This window comes from Amblyomma mixtum, chromosome 2 (genome assembly GCF_055824585.1).
Source record: "Amblyomma mixtum isolate Tamu chromosome 2, ASM5582458v1, whole genome shotgun sequence".
Classification (NCBI taxonomy): Eukaryota; Metazoa; Arthropoda; class Arachnida; order Ixodida; family Ixodidae; genus Amblyomma; species Amblyomma mixtum.
In genome coordinates, this window is record NC_143013.1 from 230,747,649 (window position 1) to 230,769,240 (window position 21,592).

At 49.5% G+C, this 21,592-nt stretch overlaps 1 protein-coding gene and 6 non-coding genes across 7 annotated transcripts; all 7 read left to right on the plus strand.

The window, feature by feature from the left end:
- On the plus strand, nucleotides 1-84 carry TRNAL-CAG (transfer RNA leucine (anticodon CAG)). Its single transcript has one exon. It is a non-coding gene; the product is annotated as a tRNA-Leu (tRNA).
- Nucleotides 85-157: 73 nt separating this feature from the next.
- On the plus strand, nucleotides 158-241 carry TRNAL-CAG (transfer RNA leucine (anticodon CAG)). The gene has a single exon. It is a non-coding gene; the product is annotated as a tRNA-Leu (tRNA).
- Nucleotides 242-344: 103 nt separating this feature from the next.
- LOC149362936 (uncharacterized) lies at nucleotides 345-1,646 on the plus strand. The gene has a single exon (XM_089569840.1). It carries the CDS (start codon nucleotides 368-370, stop codon nucleotides 1,550-1,552), a length of 1,185 nt encoding a protein of 394 aa, XP_089425966.1. The 5' UTR covers nucleotides 345-367; the 3' UTR covers nucleotides 1,553-1,646.
- Nucleotides 1,647-5,290: 3,644 nt separating this feature from the next.
- On the plus strand, nucleotides 5,291-5,374 carry TRNAL-CAG (transfer RNA leucine (anticodon CAG)). Its single transcript has one exon. It is a non-coding gene; the product is annotated as a tRNA-Leu (tRNA).
- Nucleotides 5,375-5,447: 73 nt separating this feature from the next.
- Nucleotides 5,448-5,531, plus strand: TRNAL-CAG (transfer RNA leucine (anticodon CAG)). Its single transcript has one exon. It is a non-coding gene; the product is annotated as a tRNA-Leu (tRNA).
- Nucleotides 5,532-8,878: 3,347 nt separating this feature from the next.
- On the plus strand, nucleotides 8,879-8,962 carry TRNAL-CAG (transfer RNA leucine (anticodon CAG)). Its single transcript has one exon. It is a non-coding gene; the product is annotated as a tRNA-Leu (tRNA).
- A 69-nt stretch (nucleotides 8,963-9,031) lies between these two features.
- TRNAL-CAG (transfer RNA leucine (anticodon CAG)) lies at nucleotides 9,032-9,114 on the plus strand. Its single transcript has one exon. It is a non-coding gene; the product is annotated as a tRNA-Leu (tRNA).
- Nucleotides 9,115-21,592: the final 12,478 nt, after the last annotated feature.

The following is a 21,592-nucleotide window of genomic DNA, read 5'->3' on the forward strand; positions in this document are numbered from 1 at the left end:
GTCAGGATGGCCGAGCGGTCCAAGGCGCTGCGTTCAGGTCGCAGTCCGGTCTTCCGGGCGTGGGTTCGAATCCCACTTCTGACATCACTTTTTTTTATGCCTGCAAGACCAAAAAGGAAGGCTTCACTCTGCGCCGATCTCAGTGCCCCAGCGTTCTGTCAGGATGGCCGAGCGGTCCAAGGCGCTGCGTTCAGGTCGCAGTCCGGTCTTCCGGGCGTGGGTTCGAATCCCACTTCTGACATCACTTTTTTTATGCCTGCAAGACCAAAAAGGAAGGCTTCACTCTGCGCCGATCTCAGTGCCCCAGCGTTCTGTCAGGATGGCGGGATTCCATTTCCGGCCACCGAGCGTGACGGACGTGTGTGTCATGGGCTCCGTAGGAGCGGCTTCAGCGGCCCAGCAGGGCCGCGGTAACAGGAATATTGCTTCAGACAATGAGTACCAAGTTGTTTTGCCTAGTTTGCCAACAGGGCGTTTTGTTTTGAACACCGTTTTTCTACACTGTGATGTTAGGGCCCGCCCGTATCGGGCAGAAGATTTTCGCGATGCGCTCGCCGAGTTATCGCTCCTGCCGGAAGTGATTGCCCTCGGAGCCTACCGCATGAGCCATGTGTGGGCGGTGACTTTCAAGGACGAAGATGCGGTGAAAAAGATTGTCGGCATGGGTGAGCTGCTGGTGAAAAAGTGCCGCTGTATCGTAATTGATCCTGCCAACCAGGACGTTCGCATGAAAGTGCATTGGTTGCTGCACAGCGTGCCCGACGACGACGTACGGTTTGCCTTCGAGCCGTACGGGAAGGTCACAGACGTCGGCCGAGAGCGGTGGCGGGTGCACGGCCTAGCAGATAAGGGCTCAACTACCAGACTGGTCACCTTGAAGTTGAAGCCGGGCGTAAAGTTGGACGACCTGCCGCACCAGGTGAGCGTCGCCGGAGAGTTGGCCCTCGTGGTCGTGCCAGGCAGGGCTCCGCTCTGCCTTCGGTGCCGTGGCACGGGCCACATTCGTCGCGACTGCCGCATCCCCAAGTGCAGTGCGTGCCGACGCTTCGGTCATGAGAGCAGCCAGTGCGAGCGGACGTATGCCAGCGTAACAGGACTGACAACCACCGACGACGCCTCAAACCTGCTCATGGACGAGGCGGACATGGACGATGCAGCATCGGTGGCAAGTGCAAGAACGGAGGTTGCCGAAAATACGGTGATTCCACTGCCGCAGCAGGAGCAACCCGGAACCGAAGCGGTTACTGCAGAGCAGCATCAACCGCCTTCGCAGGATTCTTCGACAGCTCCGAGCGCCGAGCTGAAAACCTCAGTTGATTATGAAGCGGCTCCCAGCACCTCAGAACCCGAGGTTATGGACATCCTTAGCGCTTCAGCCAGCCTGCTGGCGGGGAAACGACCACACGACAAGATCCTTAGCGTTGGGACGAAGGAGGACGGCGGGGGCGGAGACGAGCCACCCACCAAAGCCCCAGGTATGCGGAGGTCTACCTTGAAGCCGCGACCGAACATTCCGGTCGATTCGCGGCAGGCGGGTAAACCGCCCCCGTAAATTTAGTTTGTCTAGCTAAGGTGGGTTGGGAGGGGTTTCCGTAAACGCCATGGCCCTCATCATGAGCGGTTCGTTTTTCGTGTTCGGGCTTGGAAAGAGGTGCCAAGTTTACTTGGACTGTCCTTTTTTGTTGGTTAGAGTTTTATTTTTTTTTTCCTGGCCTTCGACGCGCTTATCGCCACAGTATGATGACCACAGACCCTTGGGCTATTGTAATGGGCACCATTCTACCGTGTAGCCATGGCGGTTAATATCGAAAGAGCGCTACGGGTAGCGACGTTAAACGTACGGGGCCTTGGAGCAAGACGACGACAATGTCAGCTTAGTCGCCTTCTCTTAGATAATGACTTACATATAGTGGGAATCCAAGAGACAAAAATTGAGAGCCAGGAGCTCACCGACCGAATGGTGTCCAATTTTCGTGCTCATTTCGATGTGTGTATTTCTCACGCGATTGGTGGATCAGGTGGTTGCGCCATATTCATATGCAACAACTTTGGAATCTGCGTGCAGTCAGTATTTTCATGTGACAGTGGACGCCTCTTAATCGCTGATATCGTCTTTGTCGAATTGGAGTGTCGCGTCATCTGTGTATACGCGCCGAATATTGACATGGAACGGCGGGCATTCTTTGAAAGGCTTGAGGCGTACCTAAACTGTCAGAAAGTGATAATACTGCTAGGCGATTTTAACTGTGTTTGCAATGTTGATGACCGCGCAAAACATTCGCGTGTTCGTGACAAGAGTGCAGAATTTCTTAATACACTTGTGCACGAATATGACCTTGAAGACATTGGTAGCGTTTTCGCCAGCGGTACTCGTCCGCAGTTTACACACTTCCAGCAAGACAGCCATGCAAGGTTAGACAGATTATATGTCTCTGCCGAATTGATACCAATGTGTAGCGAGTACGAAGTGAAACCCATCGCATACAGCGATCACTGCTTGGTAACGGCCGCCTTTGGAAAGACGCAGAGGAAACGAATCTTTAGCTGGGACTTGTGGAAAATGAATGCGCAGCTGTTGGATGACGAAGCTTTTGTCGACGCTGTAACGAAAGAACTGAAAAATTTGACTGCAAGCGAGCCAGAATGTTACGCCATTCGTTGGGAAGATTTTAAGCAGAAAGTAAAAACAATGGCTATTGAAAGAAGTAGTGCAATTCGACGCAATCAGAAAGAAGCAGAGACAAAGCTTCGCCAGCAACTGCAGTTTTTTGTTAGTATGGAGAATGTCGAACCTGGTCTGTGTGTTAGAGGAATAAAGGAAGTGAAAACTGAACTTGAACGGATAGATTCGGAGAAGTACAAGGCGGCAGTAGTGAGATCAAGGTCCGAGAAGCTGTGGGCGGGAGAAATGCCAACCAAGCGGGCTCTCTCAGATGAAAAAAGATACGCATGTCAAAAAGAAATCCGCCAACTAGCTATAGGTGAAAACGTCACGTCTAACAGAAATGAAATTAAGCATGCGATTGCCGAGCACTTTAAAGAAATTCTAAGCCATCCACGGGACCTTAAAGATTGTTTCCAAAAAGAATTCCTTCCGTTGATGCCAAAGCTTGACGAAGAAGTAAGGACACAGCTAGAACAACCAATCACACCAAGTGAGATAGAATGCGCAATAAATGAGCTGGCAGTCGGGAAAGCACCTGGGCCGGATGGCTTAGGGGCCATTTTCTATAAAACCTTCCGGTCTGAGGTTGCCCAAGTTCTTTATCACGTTGTTAGCGAAGCGTATGACCAGAAAAGACTACCCTTGTCCTTCACAACCTCGCATATCGTGCTAATCCCGAAGAGTGATGATGCTCAGAAACGTGTGTTGCCAGGCTCATATCGCCCAATAACTCTTGCTAACGTCGACTATAAAATATTCACCAAAGTTCTAGCAAAGCGACTGCAAGGTGTTATTAAGAAGTTGGTTGGACCACACCAGACTTGTGGCATTAAAGGCCGCACTATCGCGACGAATGTGCACGTGGCTCGAAGCGTGCTCGAGTGTTGCGATGCGCTGGGCGATCACGTCGCGATGATGCAGCTTGACCTGGCAAAAGCCTTCGACCGTGTCTCGCACAAGGCATTGCTCTGCATACTTGAACACACGAATGTGGGCAGTGTGATTACGGAAGGCGTCACGATGGCGTACAAAAAATGTACAACGCGTATTATTGTTAACGGTGAGCTCACTGATAGCTTGTGCGTGCTCTCGTCAGTGAGGCAGGGATGCCCCCTTTCACCACTGCTGTTTGCCGCTTATCTTGAGCCACTCTGTCTGGCGATGGAACATAATGCGCGCATAACAGGTTACAGACTACAGGCTGCCGAAGTCAAAATTCTGGCGTACGCGGATGACATCGCGGTGTTCTGCGCCAGCAAAGATAGCATTAGAGAGGCAACTAATGTCGTCGAGAAGTTTTGTGATGCGAGTGGAGCCCAGATAAACTGGGATAAAAGTCATGGCTTCTGGCATGGCGATTGGGTGGACACACCAGAAGCCTTTTGTCGGCTCACCTGGTCAATGGTGCCAACGCAGTACCTTGGTGTGCCTCTCGGAAATTATCGCGACCCTGAACCGTACTGGAGGGATCAAGCCTTGATGGCTAAAGAAAAGGCGAACGGGTGGCAAGGCAAGCAACTGTCGATGTTTTCTAGAGCCACTGTCTGCAACCTTTTTTTGATATCAAAAATCTGGTACGTCATGAATGTGTTGTGTGCGGCGAGGATGAGCATTCAAAAAATGCATCGGGTTTTTGCTATTTTTATTTGGGCCTCGACTTGGGAGCGGTCCAGTCGAACGAATTTGTTTTTGCCTGTAAAGAAAGGAGGTCTTGGCCTGGCTCACTTGTTTCTGCGACAAATTGTGGCACGCTTTGTTTTTTTACGAGATCAGAATGATATCTTCCTGCGCACAGTTATACAAGTAAGACTGTATAGACTCCTGCCTGGATTCGTAGTCTCGTCTGTGCAAAATATGTGCGGAAGGGTGACTGGATACCTGCATGAAGTTGTTTTATCGTATAGGCTGTTGAATGTACGTTTTTCCCAGCAGTACCTGTCAACCGTTACAAAGAAAAAACTCTACAGAGACCTTGTAGATGTCATGCTCCCTGTACCTTTGTACCGTTCTCCACATCGCGGTGGCCCAGGACAGGACGTCCTAAAAAGAGTGAAGAAAATGCCTATACTACCCTCCGCCAAATCGTTCTTTTTCAAGTTACATACAAACACCCTCCCAGTTAAGACCTGGCTTCACGATAAAGGACTCTTCATTCCCTGGAACACTGACTGCTTTTTATGCAAGAAACCCGAAACAATAGAACACGTATTTCTAGACTGCTGGGACCCGATCTTTCATTGGGATGTACTCCAAAGAACTTTAAAAAAACAGTTACCCCTGGATCCGTACGGCATACGTTTCTTGCCTGTGAATCCCTCAGAGGAAATACCTTATGACCTCATAATGGTCCTGGGCCTCCACGCGGTGTGGAAAACACGAATGCAGTTTGAACACGCGGACTTGGTTGTTCGCCCGGTTCGCGAACATTTCATTGAGAGCGTTGTGCGCTTAAGAAATGTGTACAACGCACTGCCTGATCCACCACAATGGATAACTGTACTAGATGGATTAATGTCGCTCAAAAAATTTTAAAGTCGTGTCGGCCGAAGTGTGGCCGCCATGTTTTATTTCTTGTAACCTCTTGATTTGTACGTCAAAATCGGCAATAAAGAAAAAAAAAAAAAAGTCAGGATGGCCGAGCGGTCCAAGGCGCTGCGTTCAGGTCGCAGTCCGGTCTTCCGGGCGTGGGTTCGAATCCCACTTCTGACATCACTTTTTTTTATGCCTGCAAGACCAAAAAGGAAGGCTTCACTCTGCGCCGATCTCAGTGCACCAGCGTTCTGTCAGGATGGCCGAGCGGTCCAAGGCGCTGCGTTCAGGTCGCAGTCCGGTCTTCCGGGCGTGGGTTCGAATCCCACTTCTGACATTACTTTTTTTATGCCTGCAAGACCAAAAAGGAAGGCTTCACTCTGCGCCGATCTCAGTGCACCAGCGTTCTGTCAGGATGGCCAAGAAGTTGCCGGGTCTTGTCGTGCAAGCTCATTTCTCGTGTCCTTCAGGTCGTTGTGTCGCTATCGATTTTACATTGAACAACATTGAGTGGCGAATTGTCTGTGTGTACGCACCAAATGTTACGGACGAAAGGGCTGCGTTTTTTCGAAGTGTTGAACAGCGTCTTAGTTCCGAGAAACAGCTTATCATCATGCGCGACTTCAACTGCGTCCTAAGTGGCTGCGATAAGACCAGTGCAAGGGTGTTCAGGGACGCAAGTACGAAGATACTGTCGCAAATAATAGATAAATGGAACCTTGAGGATGTGGCAGAGTGTTTGCAAGACGCGTGCGGTGTGAAGTACACACACTTTCAGAGGACAAGCCATGCTCGGCTTGACCGCATTTATGTATCGCTGGATGTGATTCCAAAATGCAACAGTTACCATGTAGTGCCGGTGGCTTTTTCGGACCACTGTTTAGTAGTGTGTGGGATAGGATTGAAAAAACGGGGCAGTGCTTTTAGTTGGGATCTGTGGAAAATAAATAACAAGCTAATTAAGGACGATGACTTTAGCTGTGCAGTAATTGAAGAAAGAAGCAAAATAGAGCCTATTAGTGAGCTGAAAATATGGCAACAGTGGGAACTTTGCAAAGCACAGGTTAAAATTAAAGCAGTTGAACGGTCTAGTGCCATTGCGTACGAAGAGAATCTAAACGAACGCAATCTAAGATGTATGCTTGCAAAACTGCTAGAAAAGGAAAGTGAAGCACCTGGTAAATGGATCGATGACATCAGGAAAATAAAACCAAAAATTCAACTAATAGAAGAGGACCGTTATCGTGGAGCGTTGGTGCGGGCCAGAGCGGAAGATGTAGCAGCAGGGGAGACGCCGTCGAAACGAGCGTTGGGAATTGAAAAGGCCCATGCTCGGCGAAATCACATCGGTAGCATAGAATGGGGTGGCATTTTATCAGACGAAAACGAACACATACAGCGTGCGTTTTTTGAATACTATCAGGCGCTCTTCGCATTACAGGATGCAGACATGAATACGTTTAAGGACAGGTTTCTTGAGGCACTGCCGTGACTCAGCGACGAGCAGAAAGACGTTTTAGAGCTCGCAATAACCGAATCAGAGGTAGAAATGGCAATAGACAATTTAAATTCTGGGAAATCACCAGGACCAGACCGGTTAAGCGCGGCGTTTTACAAATCATTTAAGAGCAGAATCGCGCCTGTGTTGAAGACGGTCTTTAATGAAGTTTACGACGTACGTCAATTGCCTCCTTCCTATGGTAAATCACACACTGTCCTAATTCCGAAAACGGATGAAGCTGACAAGTTACGACACGTAACAGGGTACAGGCCAATCGCTCTCACGAATGTTGATTATAAAATTTATATGAAAGTGTTGGCGCAAAGGTTACAGTGTGTAATCCAGGAAATTGTTGGCCCCCACCAAACGTGTGGGATAAAAGGCCGGTCTATTCTGTCTAACATAAACAAGACAAGATGTGTGCTCGAGTGCTGTGATTTTACAATAGTCGCGTTGCCATCTTGCAGCTTGATCTCGAAAAGGCGTTCGACTGTGTCGCGCATAAAATTTTGCTGTGCATAGTTGATTACGTGAATGTTGGTTATGTCATCAGGGAGGGAGTCGCCTTGGCGTATCGGAACTGTACGACGAGATTGATTGTTAACCACTGTCTGGGGGCCCCCATTCGTGTGCAGCGTTCGGTACGTCAAGGCTGCCCCCTCAGCCCTCTTCTGTTTGCCATTTACATCGAGACTGTGTTTAAACATAATCGAAAACAAGAGAATAACTGGTTTTCGGCTGCAAGCTGCGGAGGTGAAGCTGCTGGCATATGCGGATGATTTAGCGGTTTTTTCCGTTAATCGAGAAGGTGTAACAGAGGCCGTTGAATGTGTCGCTGAATTCTGCAAAACCTCTGGCAGCAGAGTGAACTGGTCTAAGTCAGTGGGGCTCTGGCAGGAAGCATGGCAAACGACGATGGACCACTTTGCAAACGTACCCTGGGTGAAGACCCCTACGAAGTACCTTGGAGTACCGCTAGAAAGCTATCGCGATAGCGAAACATATTGGAGAGTGCAGACCCAGGATGTGCGTGAGAAGGCGGAAAGATGGAAAGGAACAGGCTTATCAATTTTCGCTAGAGCCACCGTGTGCAACCTTTTCTTTATCAGTAAGGTGTGGTATGCGATGCAAGTGTTGCATTGTGGAAGAATGAGCATACAAAAGCTACATCGAATTTTTGCTGTTTTTGTGTGGGCTGCACAATGGGAAAGGTGCAGCCGGACGAATTTATTTAGAAGAGTGAAGGATGGTGGAGTGGATCTGGGACACCTTTTCTTGCGGCAGATTGTTAACAGATTTATGTTTCTGCGTGATGTCAGTGATCCGTTTTTGCGCACCGTGTGCCAAGTAAGGCTGGGGCGCGCGCTGCCTGACTTTGTTGTTGCAACCGAAACCCTATCGGGCGGAATTTTTGGGTACTTCAGAGAAGTTGTCGCAAGTGTCCGATTTCTCTCAACGAGGTTTTCCAACGAATATTTATCTACAGTGAACAAGCAAAAATTGTATAAGGATTTATGTGAAGTTGTCTTGCTGGAACCCATGTATAGGGCCTTGTACAGTGGAGGCCCTGGAAGGAATGTGTTAAAGAGGGTAAAGGGAATGCACGTCGACCCAGGGGTTAAAACTTTTTTTTTTTCAAGTTGCACACAGGAACGTTATCAGTCAAAATGTTTTTACAGGATAAGGGCTTATTTCTTCCGTGGGGTCATCACTGACTTATCTGCAAGCAACCAGAAACGATAGATCACGTTTTTCTGCATTGTTGGGAAGGGGTTTACTTTTGGGACGTACTTCAAAGGACTATAAAGAAACAATTTCCACTTCGCCCCCATGGAATACGGTATCTGCCCATTGAAAACGAGGACGGAGTACCTTTCGATCTGATAATGTTACTGGGCCTCCACAGTATTTGGCGCGCGAGAATGGCAGGATATTACTGTGATCCCGACGCGAGGCGAGCACGAATTTATTTTCGTGAAACTGTGCACCAGTTTGTTGAGAGTGTCAAATCTGTTGGCGAGGCTCCCGAGTGGCTGTCAAGGGTGGAGCCTTTGATGGCCCTAAAGGAATTTTAATGTGACGAAGCCAGCCCCTGACAGGCTGACTACATCAACACCAAGTGTTCATTGTGTCCCGCCATTTTGTTGTGTAATGTCAAAGCCAGGCAATAAAGAAAAAAAAAAGTCAGGATGGCCGAGCGGTCCAAGGCGCTGCGTTCAGGTCGCAGTCCGGTCTTCCGGGCGTGGGTTTGAATCCCACTTCTGACATTTCTTTTTATGCTGCAAGAACAAAAAGGAAGGCTTCTCTCTGCGCCGATCTCAATGCACCCGTGTTCTGTCAGGATGGCCGAGCGGTCCAAACGCTGCGTTCAGGTCGCAGTCCGGTCTTCCGGGCGTGGGTTCGAATCCCACTTCTGACATTAGCTTTTTTCTTTTGTGTTTCCAGCACTCTTACACCATGGTTGCCAGCTATCAGCTTCTTCCCCGCGGCTCCGCCGGCTCAAGAATTATAAAATTAGCACAAAGTGGCACGAGAGTAAAGTTTGCCGCACGAAAAGAGACCGAAAATGCGACTTCGATCCTCACTGTATGCATGCTTGAAAAGCTGTGTTAATCGAACAAATTCTTTTCGGCTGGTAGAACCCTTTTGCAAGACTCAACGCGAGTGGAATGCTTCGCTGTCTGCACCGACCAATAGGCAACTCCCTCTTATTTCGCCCCATCCACAGGCACAGTCATGACTGCTCCTGCTTCCGAGGCTACGTACCGCTGGCATTATTAACGCCACAGCATTAAGGAGCTCGTGTGGCAGAAAATCCAACGTCGACGTCGCTGACCGTGAGCGAAAAATCCGCAAAAAAATCCAGAGAAGCGACCTAAGATGCAGATGGGCTACCTAGGTCGCTTGACATTGGAGTGACATCACAGCCTACCCAATGGGCACTGAACGTTCTTTGGACGTTCCTTGGATGTCCTGAAGACATCCTGAACGTCCCCTGGACGTCCAGATGAGTTTCAATGCCCTTTGGGTAGCCACGGGATTACGAGGAAACTGCGCACCGTGGCAGGTGGCAGTTAAATTAATGATTGGGCGCTCGGGAAGAGGAACCTGGGTTGCACAAGGCCCAGCCGTGGCAGCCGCTGCCATCGCAAGGCAGTGCCGCATCGCTTACCCGCTACACAACTGGACCAGGGGTGGTATGAAGACTTCCAGGGATCTATGAATGCACTGTAGAGAATGACCAATTCTATCGCGTCATACCTTGAAGGCGGAGCTTAAGTGTCCGCTCCAATTTTTTCTGCAGCTTGCTACGCAAACTGTCGATTCGCTAAATGAGCGCATGAAGATAATGGTAAACTATTTAGCATTTAACGTGAGAGCTCGAAGTTCCCTCCGAAATGCTCCAGTTACCACCACTGCGCCCCAGTGCTATGTTCTTTCAAGTCCTGCTGTCTTAGACATCACAATTAAGAGGCAACTGTGGAATATTGTGACATACTCTTCTGGAGATGTTGATGGGGGATAGTCTAATCTTCCGATGAGTAGAAAAACCTGGCTTTTAAAGCTTCGCCTGCGCTGGCACCAAGTAGTAAAGATTGCCATAAAAAACCAATGGGGTGCGTTGTTGACAATGAAGAGCAAGAAATTACAAGCGACCCGAGAAGTTATCTGCGGATATATTGACTGTTGTGGTGCAGTCTTACGATATGCTAAAAATTGCGTACAAAAACAACTTCGCTTTGATAAATGCGCATGTGCAGAATTTCTGGGCGTGACAGGTGACCTCTGGTTATGTTAAATATTCTCTTCTACTAGGCACTAGTTGCAGCTTTACTTGTTTGCACTATAATAAATCTGCAGAAAGCGCCGATGATGCAGTATTCTTCCGCGGCCGTCACGGCCGGGTCGCAGTTCTTGGGTTTTAACCTGGCCGCGGCCCTCATCACGGCGGCCACCATACTAGGGAAAGAAACCGAGATAGCGGAGGAAGCCGCGATAGCGATCGCTTGCGCTGGCACCAAAGCTAGATACATTATTAGCGACAGTAAAACTGCAATCCAAAATTTCAGTAGAGGGAGGGTAATACCCCTCACCGCCAAAATTTTAACACAAGGAGCGATTGATAGGACGATCAACATCATCTGGACCCCGGCGCACGAATCTGTCCGCGGTAACGAGGCGGCCCACAGTGCAGCACGAGATCTCTACCTCCGAGCTTTACAGGAAGGGTCGGCTCAGGCCGAACATGATATAGAAGGGCGATTAATCTCGTATCAAGAGATTATAGAACACTACAGGCAATGCCGGAGGTTTTTTTTCCACCAAACACGGCGTTAAATAGGAGTCAGGCGACGGCGTGGAGGCGCCTGCAGACTGGAGTATACCCAAACCCAGAACTAAATAAACATATCCGATCGGATTGCGAGGACGATAAATGTAAAAAGTGTGGGGCGAGAGGAACCCTCGACCATATAATTTGGGAGTGCACTTACTCCCCAGGCTCGGCGCAAAACATTAGCAGTAGGGAAGCCTGGGAAACCTTGTTGCGGAGTTCGGACCCTGAGCTCGAACTCGCCGCCGTCCAACTGGCAGAAGAGGCCGCCGGCGAAACCAACCCGGCCAGCATCGACTGCGACCATCCCGTGCGGCTGGGCCGCTCCTAAGTCCCCTCCCCCTTAAAGGGGGAGAGAGGGGGATGAGACAGAGTGGCCCAGGCGGTGTGGTCCTTATCTGTTGGACAATAAAAGTTTTCAACAACAACAACAACAACATTATGGGCGTCCAACTCGCTCCTTCAGACAGCCCGGCCGTGGCCTCCGCGATCGCCGGTGCAGATCGCGGCGGCCACGGCCCGGCTGCAGTTGCGGTGTATGTTTGCCGCGCTGCGCACCTGTGGCGCTACTGCCGCTGTGACGTCATACCAGCTGTAGATTATGTTTTCTTTCTCTCAGTCGCCACAACATCAAAAACAAAATATAAAAAAATTACCGAAGACGCTTTGAGTCGTCGCACAGCGGCGGCCCGTAGCCACGCGTGACCTTTAGACGCGGCGCACTGCGTTCCTTCAGTTGTAGGCGCTGCGCTTTTGCTTTCGCAACCTACCAGGCTTAACCAAAGCTAAGCCCCCGCCAATTTTTTCCTTTCGTCTTTTACTCCTTTCTTTATCCTTTCTCTTACGGCGCGGTTCGGGTATCCACCGAGATGAGAGACAGATACTACGCCATTTCGTTTCCTCAAAAACCAATTTTCCAATTTTAAACTTTCTTCAAACGCTTGAAAGCCGAGTTGTTCATTGTATCTACCTTTAACTGATTGTAATTAACTGCGTCTGCCTCACAGAACTCATAGAGGTACACAAGACCGCCCAAATCCATCGCCTCTTCCGCATCAAACACGGGCGGCTCATACTTCACAATCTCAACATCAACCCCATAGGAGACGTCCACGCCGCGGCTCCCATTCCGATAGAGGTCCATCGCCACCTTGTCATAAAACCAATCCCCAAAAACATGCTACCTGCCCGCCATGATACGCGCCGCCAGCTGAAAGCCCATACACTAGCTGCCACGTACCTTGCCGACGAACACGCAATATACATGGGCGCTGCACGGCAAAATGCAAACACATACGTGGCTTGTGCAACCACGCCACAATCTACTCTCGTCACCGCCGCCACAGTACGAGCCCACTTTCCCACAGCGGCTGAAGAAACCGCCATCGCGCTGGCCATCGCCGACCCACGTATGCGCACAGTCCTATAAGCGACTCCAAAAGAGCGATCCAAAATTATTCGGCAGGTTTTTTCTGCCACCTCGCTGCACGCATCCTTCGGGGCTGCACTCCCGACCATAAGATCAACCTGGTCTGGGTACCCGCCCACGCGGGAAACTCTGGAAACGAAGGGGTCGACCGATTAGCCCGAGGACTAAACAACCGGGCGGCCGGCCCCACGGACCCAGACGCTCTTTCCGAGGCTCCCCAGACCTTTGCCGAAATTACGAACCTCCACAGAGAGATGAGACGCCAGTTCCCGCCTCCCCACCGCGACTTGAATCGAGCGCAAGCCACCTTGCTCCGCAGGTTGCAGACAAACTCCATCCTTAGCCATTCTAGCTTTTCACTCATCACAGATGGGGGAATACGACCCCGTCTGCCAAAATTGTAACCAGGGAGAAATCGCCACCCAGGCGCACATCTTCTGGGGTTGCGCGGGAAATCCGCCCCCTCGAACCTTACTGCCAGCTCCCTCCGAAGACGGATGGAACCAACTCCTCAGAAGGTCAGACAAGAGCATCCAACTGGCACTCATTTCGTGGGCCCAGGAAGTCGCCCCCACCTGGGGTCCACACCAAGCCCACCTGCCCTAAATCCCACCATTCTGTGGCAATAAAGTTGTCTCTCTCACTCCTTCGATAGGACCAATAGTTGATTTTAAATAATTTGTCCAAAAGTATGTTCGGCGCCAGCCTGCATTAATATAAACGACACCGACGAGTGGCCCCGGCTGCCTTGAGCAGTGTTCGGCACACCAGGACATATCGGCATTTCCCGCTCATGGTACGCACCCTGCGATGTAAGCAATCGTCGATTTGAGGTCACGACTGCGAGAACTACCCTCGACGGGCATTTGCATTCTCTGTTACTTCAAATTCGCTATCGGCAATCGCCGAAATGGCCCACCCCAATCCTGTGGTCGCACCAGGCGCATTATCGTCGCAGAAGGGTCCAGCGGACCGGCGTCGACTGGAATTCAGAATCTGGAAAAAGTGGTCAACACCGGTCAGTGTTAAAGTCTGAACATATGAAATGTCGTCGCTTGTTTCGTTTTTTTTTTTTTCTAATACGTTTACGGTGGGCACAAGCACTGTTATTCAGGCACCGACGCGTCATCGGGTGTGATGTTATTCACGTAAAGTTATTGCGATCTGTCTTGGGTCTCCCGAATGTGGTATTTGGACTAGGGGTGACCTTCCGCGGACCGCTTTTGTCGGCTTCCCTAGCATGAAAACCTCCCGCATTACGATGATACGCGGTCGTTTGTCGTGGTGGAGTCATCGTCCTTGGTCTCTTTTCTGACAGACCTCTGCGTCAGCGACGGTATCTGCATGCCAACCAGTCTACCGACTGTCGTCGTTGCATCTTGACAGCTATACCGATGAGGACCTACTTTGCTCTTGTAATTTTTGCTCTGTATAATATGTTGTTCGTCAGTCAATCGCATACCAGTTATTCGGCCGCCACTTCGATCATCCCGCCGCCGCGGTGGCTCATTGGCTATGGTGCTCGGCTGCTGGCCCGAAAGACGCGAGTTCGATCCCGGCCGCGGCGGTTGAATTTCTTTGGAGGAGAAATTCGAGGCCCGTGTACTGTGCGATGTCAGTGCACGTTAAAGAACCCCAGGTGGTCGAGATTTCTGGAGCCCTTCACTACGGCGTCTCTCATAGCCTTAGTCGCTTTGGGACGTTAAACCCCATAAACCAAACAACTTCGATCATTCCGAAAGGACAGCAGTTAAGAAGCCTCGTAGCCCGCATTATCGTTACTATACTTTTATAGTCGGATACAACTTCAGTCCTAAGTGAAGCTCCGCCCACATTCAGCCTCCGCGCACAGAATTCCTCCACGACGAAAAAGTAGTCCGCTGCTTAAACATCTCTTGTTAGCTGAACCACACGAAAAAAATTATGAGCGCTAGAATTTTGATGCGTGGATTGTTTGATATAGCAAAACATTAAAAAGCTGCTTTCGTTTACTGTTGTGATTGGCCAGCGGAGTAATACAGAATACCGCGGACCCCGGCCCAATGTTAGCAACTGCTGTTTTTGTTTAAGTTGTATCCTACTACGGCACTTATCGTTACTTTTTAAGCCCTCAAAAGTAAAAAAGTCAGGAATATTTTTTGTTCTCGATATTCTCTGGAAGTTTTTTTTAGAGTTACCCAACTGGCCACCCTTATAAAAATGCCCTATACACACTGTGCTCTCGATTGTTCGTAAATAGTTGATGGAACGCATATTCTGAATGTGACGCCGCTATGATTTAATTATTTTCGCCCGATTTCATTCGATTCCTTCAAACCACCCACCTGGAGCAAACAGCGAGGAGATTGCAATCAAAATGAAAATAAAAAAAAACAGAATCAGAATGAAATGGAGAATGAAATCATTGCACTAGCTCTCCTACTATCCGTGCGCCTTTTTGCCGAATGTTTTTTTTTATTTTGATTGCAATCCCATCGCTGTCGCAGGAGCGCAAAAAACGAACGAGGGACAGAAGAGAGGGCACATAAGACATTGACGAGCGCTTATGTCTTTTGTGTTCCTTCTTCTGTCCCTCGTCCGTTTTTTGCGCTACCTTCTTCAGAAAATGCATCACCAACTAGCCGGGCAGCTTGATCTCCTTTTCGCCTTTTTTGCGCTTTTTTGTTTGTACAGGTGAAAATCGAGAACCGTCTAGAATCGAGAAGCGAGAATCGCCACCGCCTTTTGATATCGTATTGGCAGACGAATAACTTATTTCCGTTGAGAGCAGACAAGAAAAGGAGCTTCTGCCGTGCCTTATGAAAGTCAGTTAATCCAGTTGCATCGCTGCGTCCAGAAGTGCGAGCAGTAAAGTATTGTTGAGCGCTGAATTGTGCCTTGTTTCTCCAGGCACATTTCACCGAACATGATGGACTTTCTCCCAGTTTTTACTTGGCGTTTGTATTGGATACTCGCCACCTGCAGCAGAGTTATACTATCCCACAACGCACTGTCTGCCTGCCGCACAGTGCTTGGACGTATACATAACCATTACCTTCAGCTCACTGTACCGCGCGCTAAGCTTTAGGCGATCTGTACTTTGCTCATCACATTAGAGCAATTAGCTCTCTTTGCCTTACGAGGTTAGAAATTACCAAAATACAGTCTATACACCGATTTCTCGGCCGGGATTAATCGTGCTCAGGAAGCACCAGCATTACTAGAGAAGCTTCAGTATGGCTTTTCCTGCGGTTTACTTGAACGAAGCGGATGTGCACCAAGTGTTCATCCTTGTTGAACAGAGGCAGCTGCGTGGATTTCATGCGTACTTCACGGTGAGAGGGAAAACGACGTCGTGTCTGCATGTTATTAATTTCGTTACGTTTTAAAAACGTAGATGAAAACGATGCGCCTGATGTAGAGAATAAAGCTGTAGGCATTTAAGGCCATTTTTAATCACTTAAGATGCTAACCTGGTAATCTTCATGGCAGCCTACTTTAAATATGAAAGCGATAAAATTGAAGCGGAGCACATACACACAAAACACACACACACGCAGCATTTTCAAAGGGACGTACGAGACTCGTGACCAGCAAGAAATTTTGGGAGGACGACGTAGGCCCCGTCCGGAGCGCGCGTTCTACTGCAGGCCCTAAATAAACGTTTTCGCAATCCAAACAATGGCAGGGCTTTCGTCACATGTAACACCGAGATTGTGTTAGGCCCTTTCAACATGAAAGGGTGCAAAGTATGAGCATCAACTTAATGATTACTACTTAACAGAGTGTGACAAACATACATGCTTCTGTTTTCTAGCCAGTTTCCCATTTGGCTTAGAACATCGAAAAGTTATTTTCAACTTTATTTAGACTTCGTGCACGAGGCCGTGGCTCTGCCTATTAGCTGGGCAGCCAGCTATTGGCGTTTCCCCGCTACATTTGTTTCTCCCATTCGTGGTTTACTGATCGCTTAGAAGCTGATCTGAAAGCCGTAGGTGGCGCGACAGTATATGATGGCGTCCAAATTTCGGACCTAGTCAGAGCGCCAAATTTCGATGTCCAGGTTGCGTGGGAAGTTTCACAAATCTGATAATCAAGGATCTCCGGGATCACTTGCCATCAAAAAAAGGGGAGAGAATAAGGTACAGCTAAGGCTGCTATCTCCTCACCCCATGTGGAGGAGGAGCAGGGTACTAAGTTGTAATGTGTTTTTTTTTCTTCTTTAAAGGAACCCTGGTAACGGAACGGCACACATCAAAGCTCGAGTATTCGTCAGCCGAGCAGGGGACGTGGTAGTTACTGAGAGTTTCTCGAAGTACGGCCTATAGCATCATGCTGTTCGGCGTCGCAGTGGGCCTGTTTTATATATGGCAGTTGTCCAAAAAAAAAAAAACACGGCTTTTCTTTTTGAGAAATTTGTGCTAGTTATTCGAAAAATATTCGAGAACACATTCGTTTCCTTTCGAACTATTTTAGAGATTCACTTTTTCATTCGTTGCGAGAATAGAATAGGACGACATTCGATTCGCTATTCGAAAATTTCGAATATTCGCACACCCCCAATGAAAAGCGTAATGAATATATTATGTCGTTTACAAACATTCTGCTGGGATGAATTAGGGCTGCGAGCGAGTTACATGAATTAAAACACAGGAAACCGTACTGCATCCTATCAAAACTCCCACCTCAAAAAACGCAAAAGAATTTCCCTGCATAAGCGTCATGTGTTGTCTTCCAGGGCGGCACCGACGCCAATAAAGCGGATTTCAGAGCAGACTTGCCCTGCCCTATGCAAGAACATTCTGTCTTCACAGTGGTCTTTCAGTACTTAGGAAATAGCCAGTAAGTTTTGTGACCTATACTACTTTTGCCTTTGTAGAAATCTTAATGTGTTTACGCGATTTTTTTTTTTACCCGTAGAAGAACCGTCATTTACTATTCGACTGAAAACTGGCTGAATTTTTAAGTGAAGTTATGCTACATCTGCCCAGACGACGTTCCCGCTCGATGCAATCAAGATATACCCATTCAAATAAAAAATAACTTTGATTTAAGCCGTTTTAGTAATAATCTTAGTGGGGGAAGGGGGCACAAATTCCTCTCTGAAAGACGTCAGTAAATTGTTCCTCAATTGTCGCCTGCAGTTTATTACTCATGGTTGCTTGATTTCAACCTTCACTCGGCCATTGCACATAATTTTCGGCCGCGTGGGATTAACAGATAACGTATTCACGCAAGAGCTATAAGAGATAAAGTATCGAGTTCTAGTTCGGCTTAACGGCTCCTCCTGTAGATGTAGCTTATGTTCAAACCACATCCTTCATTAATGTCGCGCACCGTGCGCAGGCATGTATCCAAGGGCGGGGAGGGGGGGGGGGGGTCCAAGGGGGCCCATCCCCCGTAATAAAGTTCAACATCTCCCCCCCCCCCCCCTCCGTTCTATGGGCAGTGCTCAACCAGCTGCCAGCACCTCTCCCCCTCCCCTCCTCAGCTCGAAAGTTACTTTGGACCCCTCCCGAAAAGAACTCCTGGCTATGTGCCTGACCCCCAGCAACTACCCTCACAAGCACTTGCAATAATGCTGAGGTTGGAGGAATTTGTGAGTTTCCTAACTACATACCTTGCGCTTTATTTTTAATCACTTAGTTTTTTATCCGCAAGGCTAACCCCACCAGTAGCTTGCAGCAACCGCAACCTCTCAACCTCGGATAGAGTAACAGTCTTTAAGTTCCGCAGTTAGTCGACTGGTTAATTAGCTACTTGTTTAGTTATTATATGTGACATCATTTACACTTCATGTTGAAGAATTGTTTTAGAGGCGCAATTCTTTTTACCGTAACAGGCGAACGGGCTCACATGCTCCTCCACGAAGTCCGAATTACTAGTCATCAGGGACAGACGAGCTCGCCTGCCCGTACCCGACCCACAAGAACCTATTGTGCTTCAAGTCGACACCCATCCCATACCTCCGGTCCGCACCATCCGCGTTCTGGGTATGTTAATACAGAACAACACGCAAAACTCGGAGGCCATTCAGCGCCTCCGCACCACAGCCAATCGGATCAACGGCCTTATCCGCCGCATCAGCACCCGCCGGAGAGGTATGAAGGAGGATGACCTCTGTCGGCTCACGCAAGCTTTCCTCATTAGCAGGATAGTCTACACCTACCCCTACTATCACCTCCGCCGGAAGGACGAGGAAGCTGTGAACAGCATTATACGTTCAGCGTACAAAGCGGCACTGGGGCTACCTCAGTACGCCAGCACACAGCACCTCCTCCAACTCGGCATCTACAACACGCTCACAGAACTCATAGAGGCACACAAGACCGCCCAAATCCACCGCCTCTCCCGCACTAAACACGGGCGGCTCATACTTGACCGTCTCAACATCAACCCCATAGGCGACGTCCACCCCACGACGCCCATTCCGATAGGGGTCTATAGCCGCCTAGTTATAAAACCAATCCCCAAAAACATGCTACCTGGCCGCCATGATACGCGCCGTCAGCTGAAAGCCCAAGCACTAGATGCCACATACCTTGCCGACGAACACGCAATATACGTAGATGCTGCACGGCAAAGTGCAAACACATACGTGGCTTGTGCAACCACGCCACAATCTACTATCGTCACCGCCGCCACAGTAGTAGCTCACTCTCCGACAGCGGCAGAAGAAACCGCCATCGCGCTGGCCATCGCTGACCCACGTACGCGCACAGTCCTCAGCGACTCCAAAAGAGCGATACAAAATTACTCGGCAGGTTTTATCTGCCACCCCGCTGCACGCATCCTTCGCGGCTGCACTCCCGACCATAAGATCAATCTGGTCTGGGTACCCGCCCACGCGGGAAACTCTGGAAACGAAGGGGTCGACCGACTAGCCCGAGGACTAACCAACCGGGCGGCCGGCCCCACGGACCCAGACGCTCTTGCCGAGGCTCCCCAGACCTTTGCCGAAATTACCAACCTCTACAGAGAGATGAGACGCCAGTTCCCGCCTCCACACCCCGACTTGAATCGAGCGCAAGCCACCTTGCTCCGCAGGTTGCAGACACACTCCATCCTTAGCCATTCTAGACTTTCACTCATCACAGACGGGGAATACGACCCCGTCTGCCAAAATTGTTACCAGGGAGAAATCGCCACCCAGGCTCACATCCTCTGGGGTTGCGCGGGAAATCCGCCCCCTCGAACCTTACTGCCAGCTCCCTCCGAAGACGGATGGAACCAACTCCTCAGAAGGCCAGACAAGAGCATCCAACTGGCACTCATTTCGTGGGCCCAGGAAGTCGCCCCCACCTGGGGGCCACACCAAGCCCACCTGCCCTAAATCCCGCCAATCTATGGCAATAAAGTTGTTTCTCTCTCTCTTACCGTAACACATAAGGGGACAAGGTAAGAGCTAACTCGCAACTGTTTATTCAGAAACAACGCTCGCACATGCAACCTTTCCTAAAAAGAATTCCGCCTTGAAAACAAGAACCCACTAGCCCCCAACCAAACGTTGCTCATGAATTGTTAAAAGTGCTAACCCAATTCCCTTTATATAGTGCCTTTGAATCCTTAAGGAGAAGATAAATGAAATCAAATGAAGATGGAAACGCTGTATTAGATGCACATATCTTCAAACTTATATCATCAGTGTCTGATGCGATGCTATCCTTTTCATTACTGGGCCGCCGCGGTGGTTCAGTGGTTATGGTGCTCGGCTGCTGACCCGAAAGACGCGGGTTCCATCCTGGCCGCGGCGGCGGAATTTCGATGGAGGCGAAATTATAGAGGCCCCTGTGCTGTGCGATGTCAGTGCACGTTAAAGAACCCCAGGTGGTCGAAATTTCCGCAGCCCTTCACTACGGCGTCTATCATAGCCTGAGTCGGTTCGGGACGTTAAACCCCATAAACCAACCAACCTTTTCATTTCTTTCCTATCTACTCCCTTTGTTTTCAGAGGGGTTTACTCTCTCAGGCTAGGAGTTCCCCCCGACGCCGAAGACTCGTACGCCGAAATTGAGATTTTGAATAATACCTTCGGCTTTCAGCTCCAGACGGACGGAAGCAAGCAGCGCGTTGCCACAACCGACAATTTCACCACAAGAAGCGGCAACGTATACATGCTTCAGTACAGGAGAAGCAAAAATGTACTTGAGGTAAGCGGAAAGCCACATTTCCTGACTGTCTAAATAGGCAGATAATGTTGCTTTGACTAATGTAATAAAGGTAAAATGTATTTGGTTTTCCAAAAGGAAAGTGAAGTGTTTCGAACCGCGTGCCCGTTGTGATGGGGCGCCTCTCAAGATACAGGTAAGACGCGCATGAAGTTTAATGGCCCGTTCACACTTGCGAGTCGCAGGGGTCGCGCGACCGCTTAGGTCGAAAAGCGACAGTCGCAAGCGGTCGCCCTGGTCGAAAAGCGACAGTCGCGGGCCAGTCGCTCGCTGCTCGATTTTTCAGCCTCGCGACTGCGAGTCGCAAACCACTGAACAAATCAGCGAGCGAGCCAAGCTTCCGGCAACGACACCGCTCGCGGGCGCGACGGGCGACGACCTGCGCTGCTCCCAGCTGGCTGCCCTAGTCGTCGCTAAGCCTAGCCAGTTTTATATCGATGCCGCAGCTGAGGGCGCTTCGGATCCTGCCCAGCGCTAGTAATTAAGATGGTGCTTTCGTCACCTCTTTATTGTAGACCTCGTATCATAATAATATCAAAACATGCTCGACTTCCGCGACGCCTTCAGCGGCGGGGCTAGCAGACAACAGTCGAGTCGCATGGAGCAGCAGCAGCAAAGCGGCTATAAATTTGCTTGTGTCGCAGTTATCTCTTCTACCAGCAACTCGGTACTGCCCAGCGATCTTCAAAAATGATTCATTTTTTACATTCCTCTACCAAACGGCTTGGTATGAACGCGAACAAGCAATATTGGCGCATTTTTCTGACGCCGGCGGCCGGCATACTGCAGGCTGGCCGGCCCTGCAGAGAAGCGCGCCTCTGTCATCATGACGACCACGGTGCACATCAAAACCGTCACGACATCCTCATCTTCCGTCAGATCGTCGTAGTACATTGCGAATACCAGTTCAGACGACCGAGCGCGAGTACAGGAGGCGCGGCCAAAACAGACGAAACTCTCGAAAGCGCGCGAACAACGTCTTTCCCGA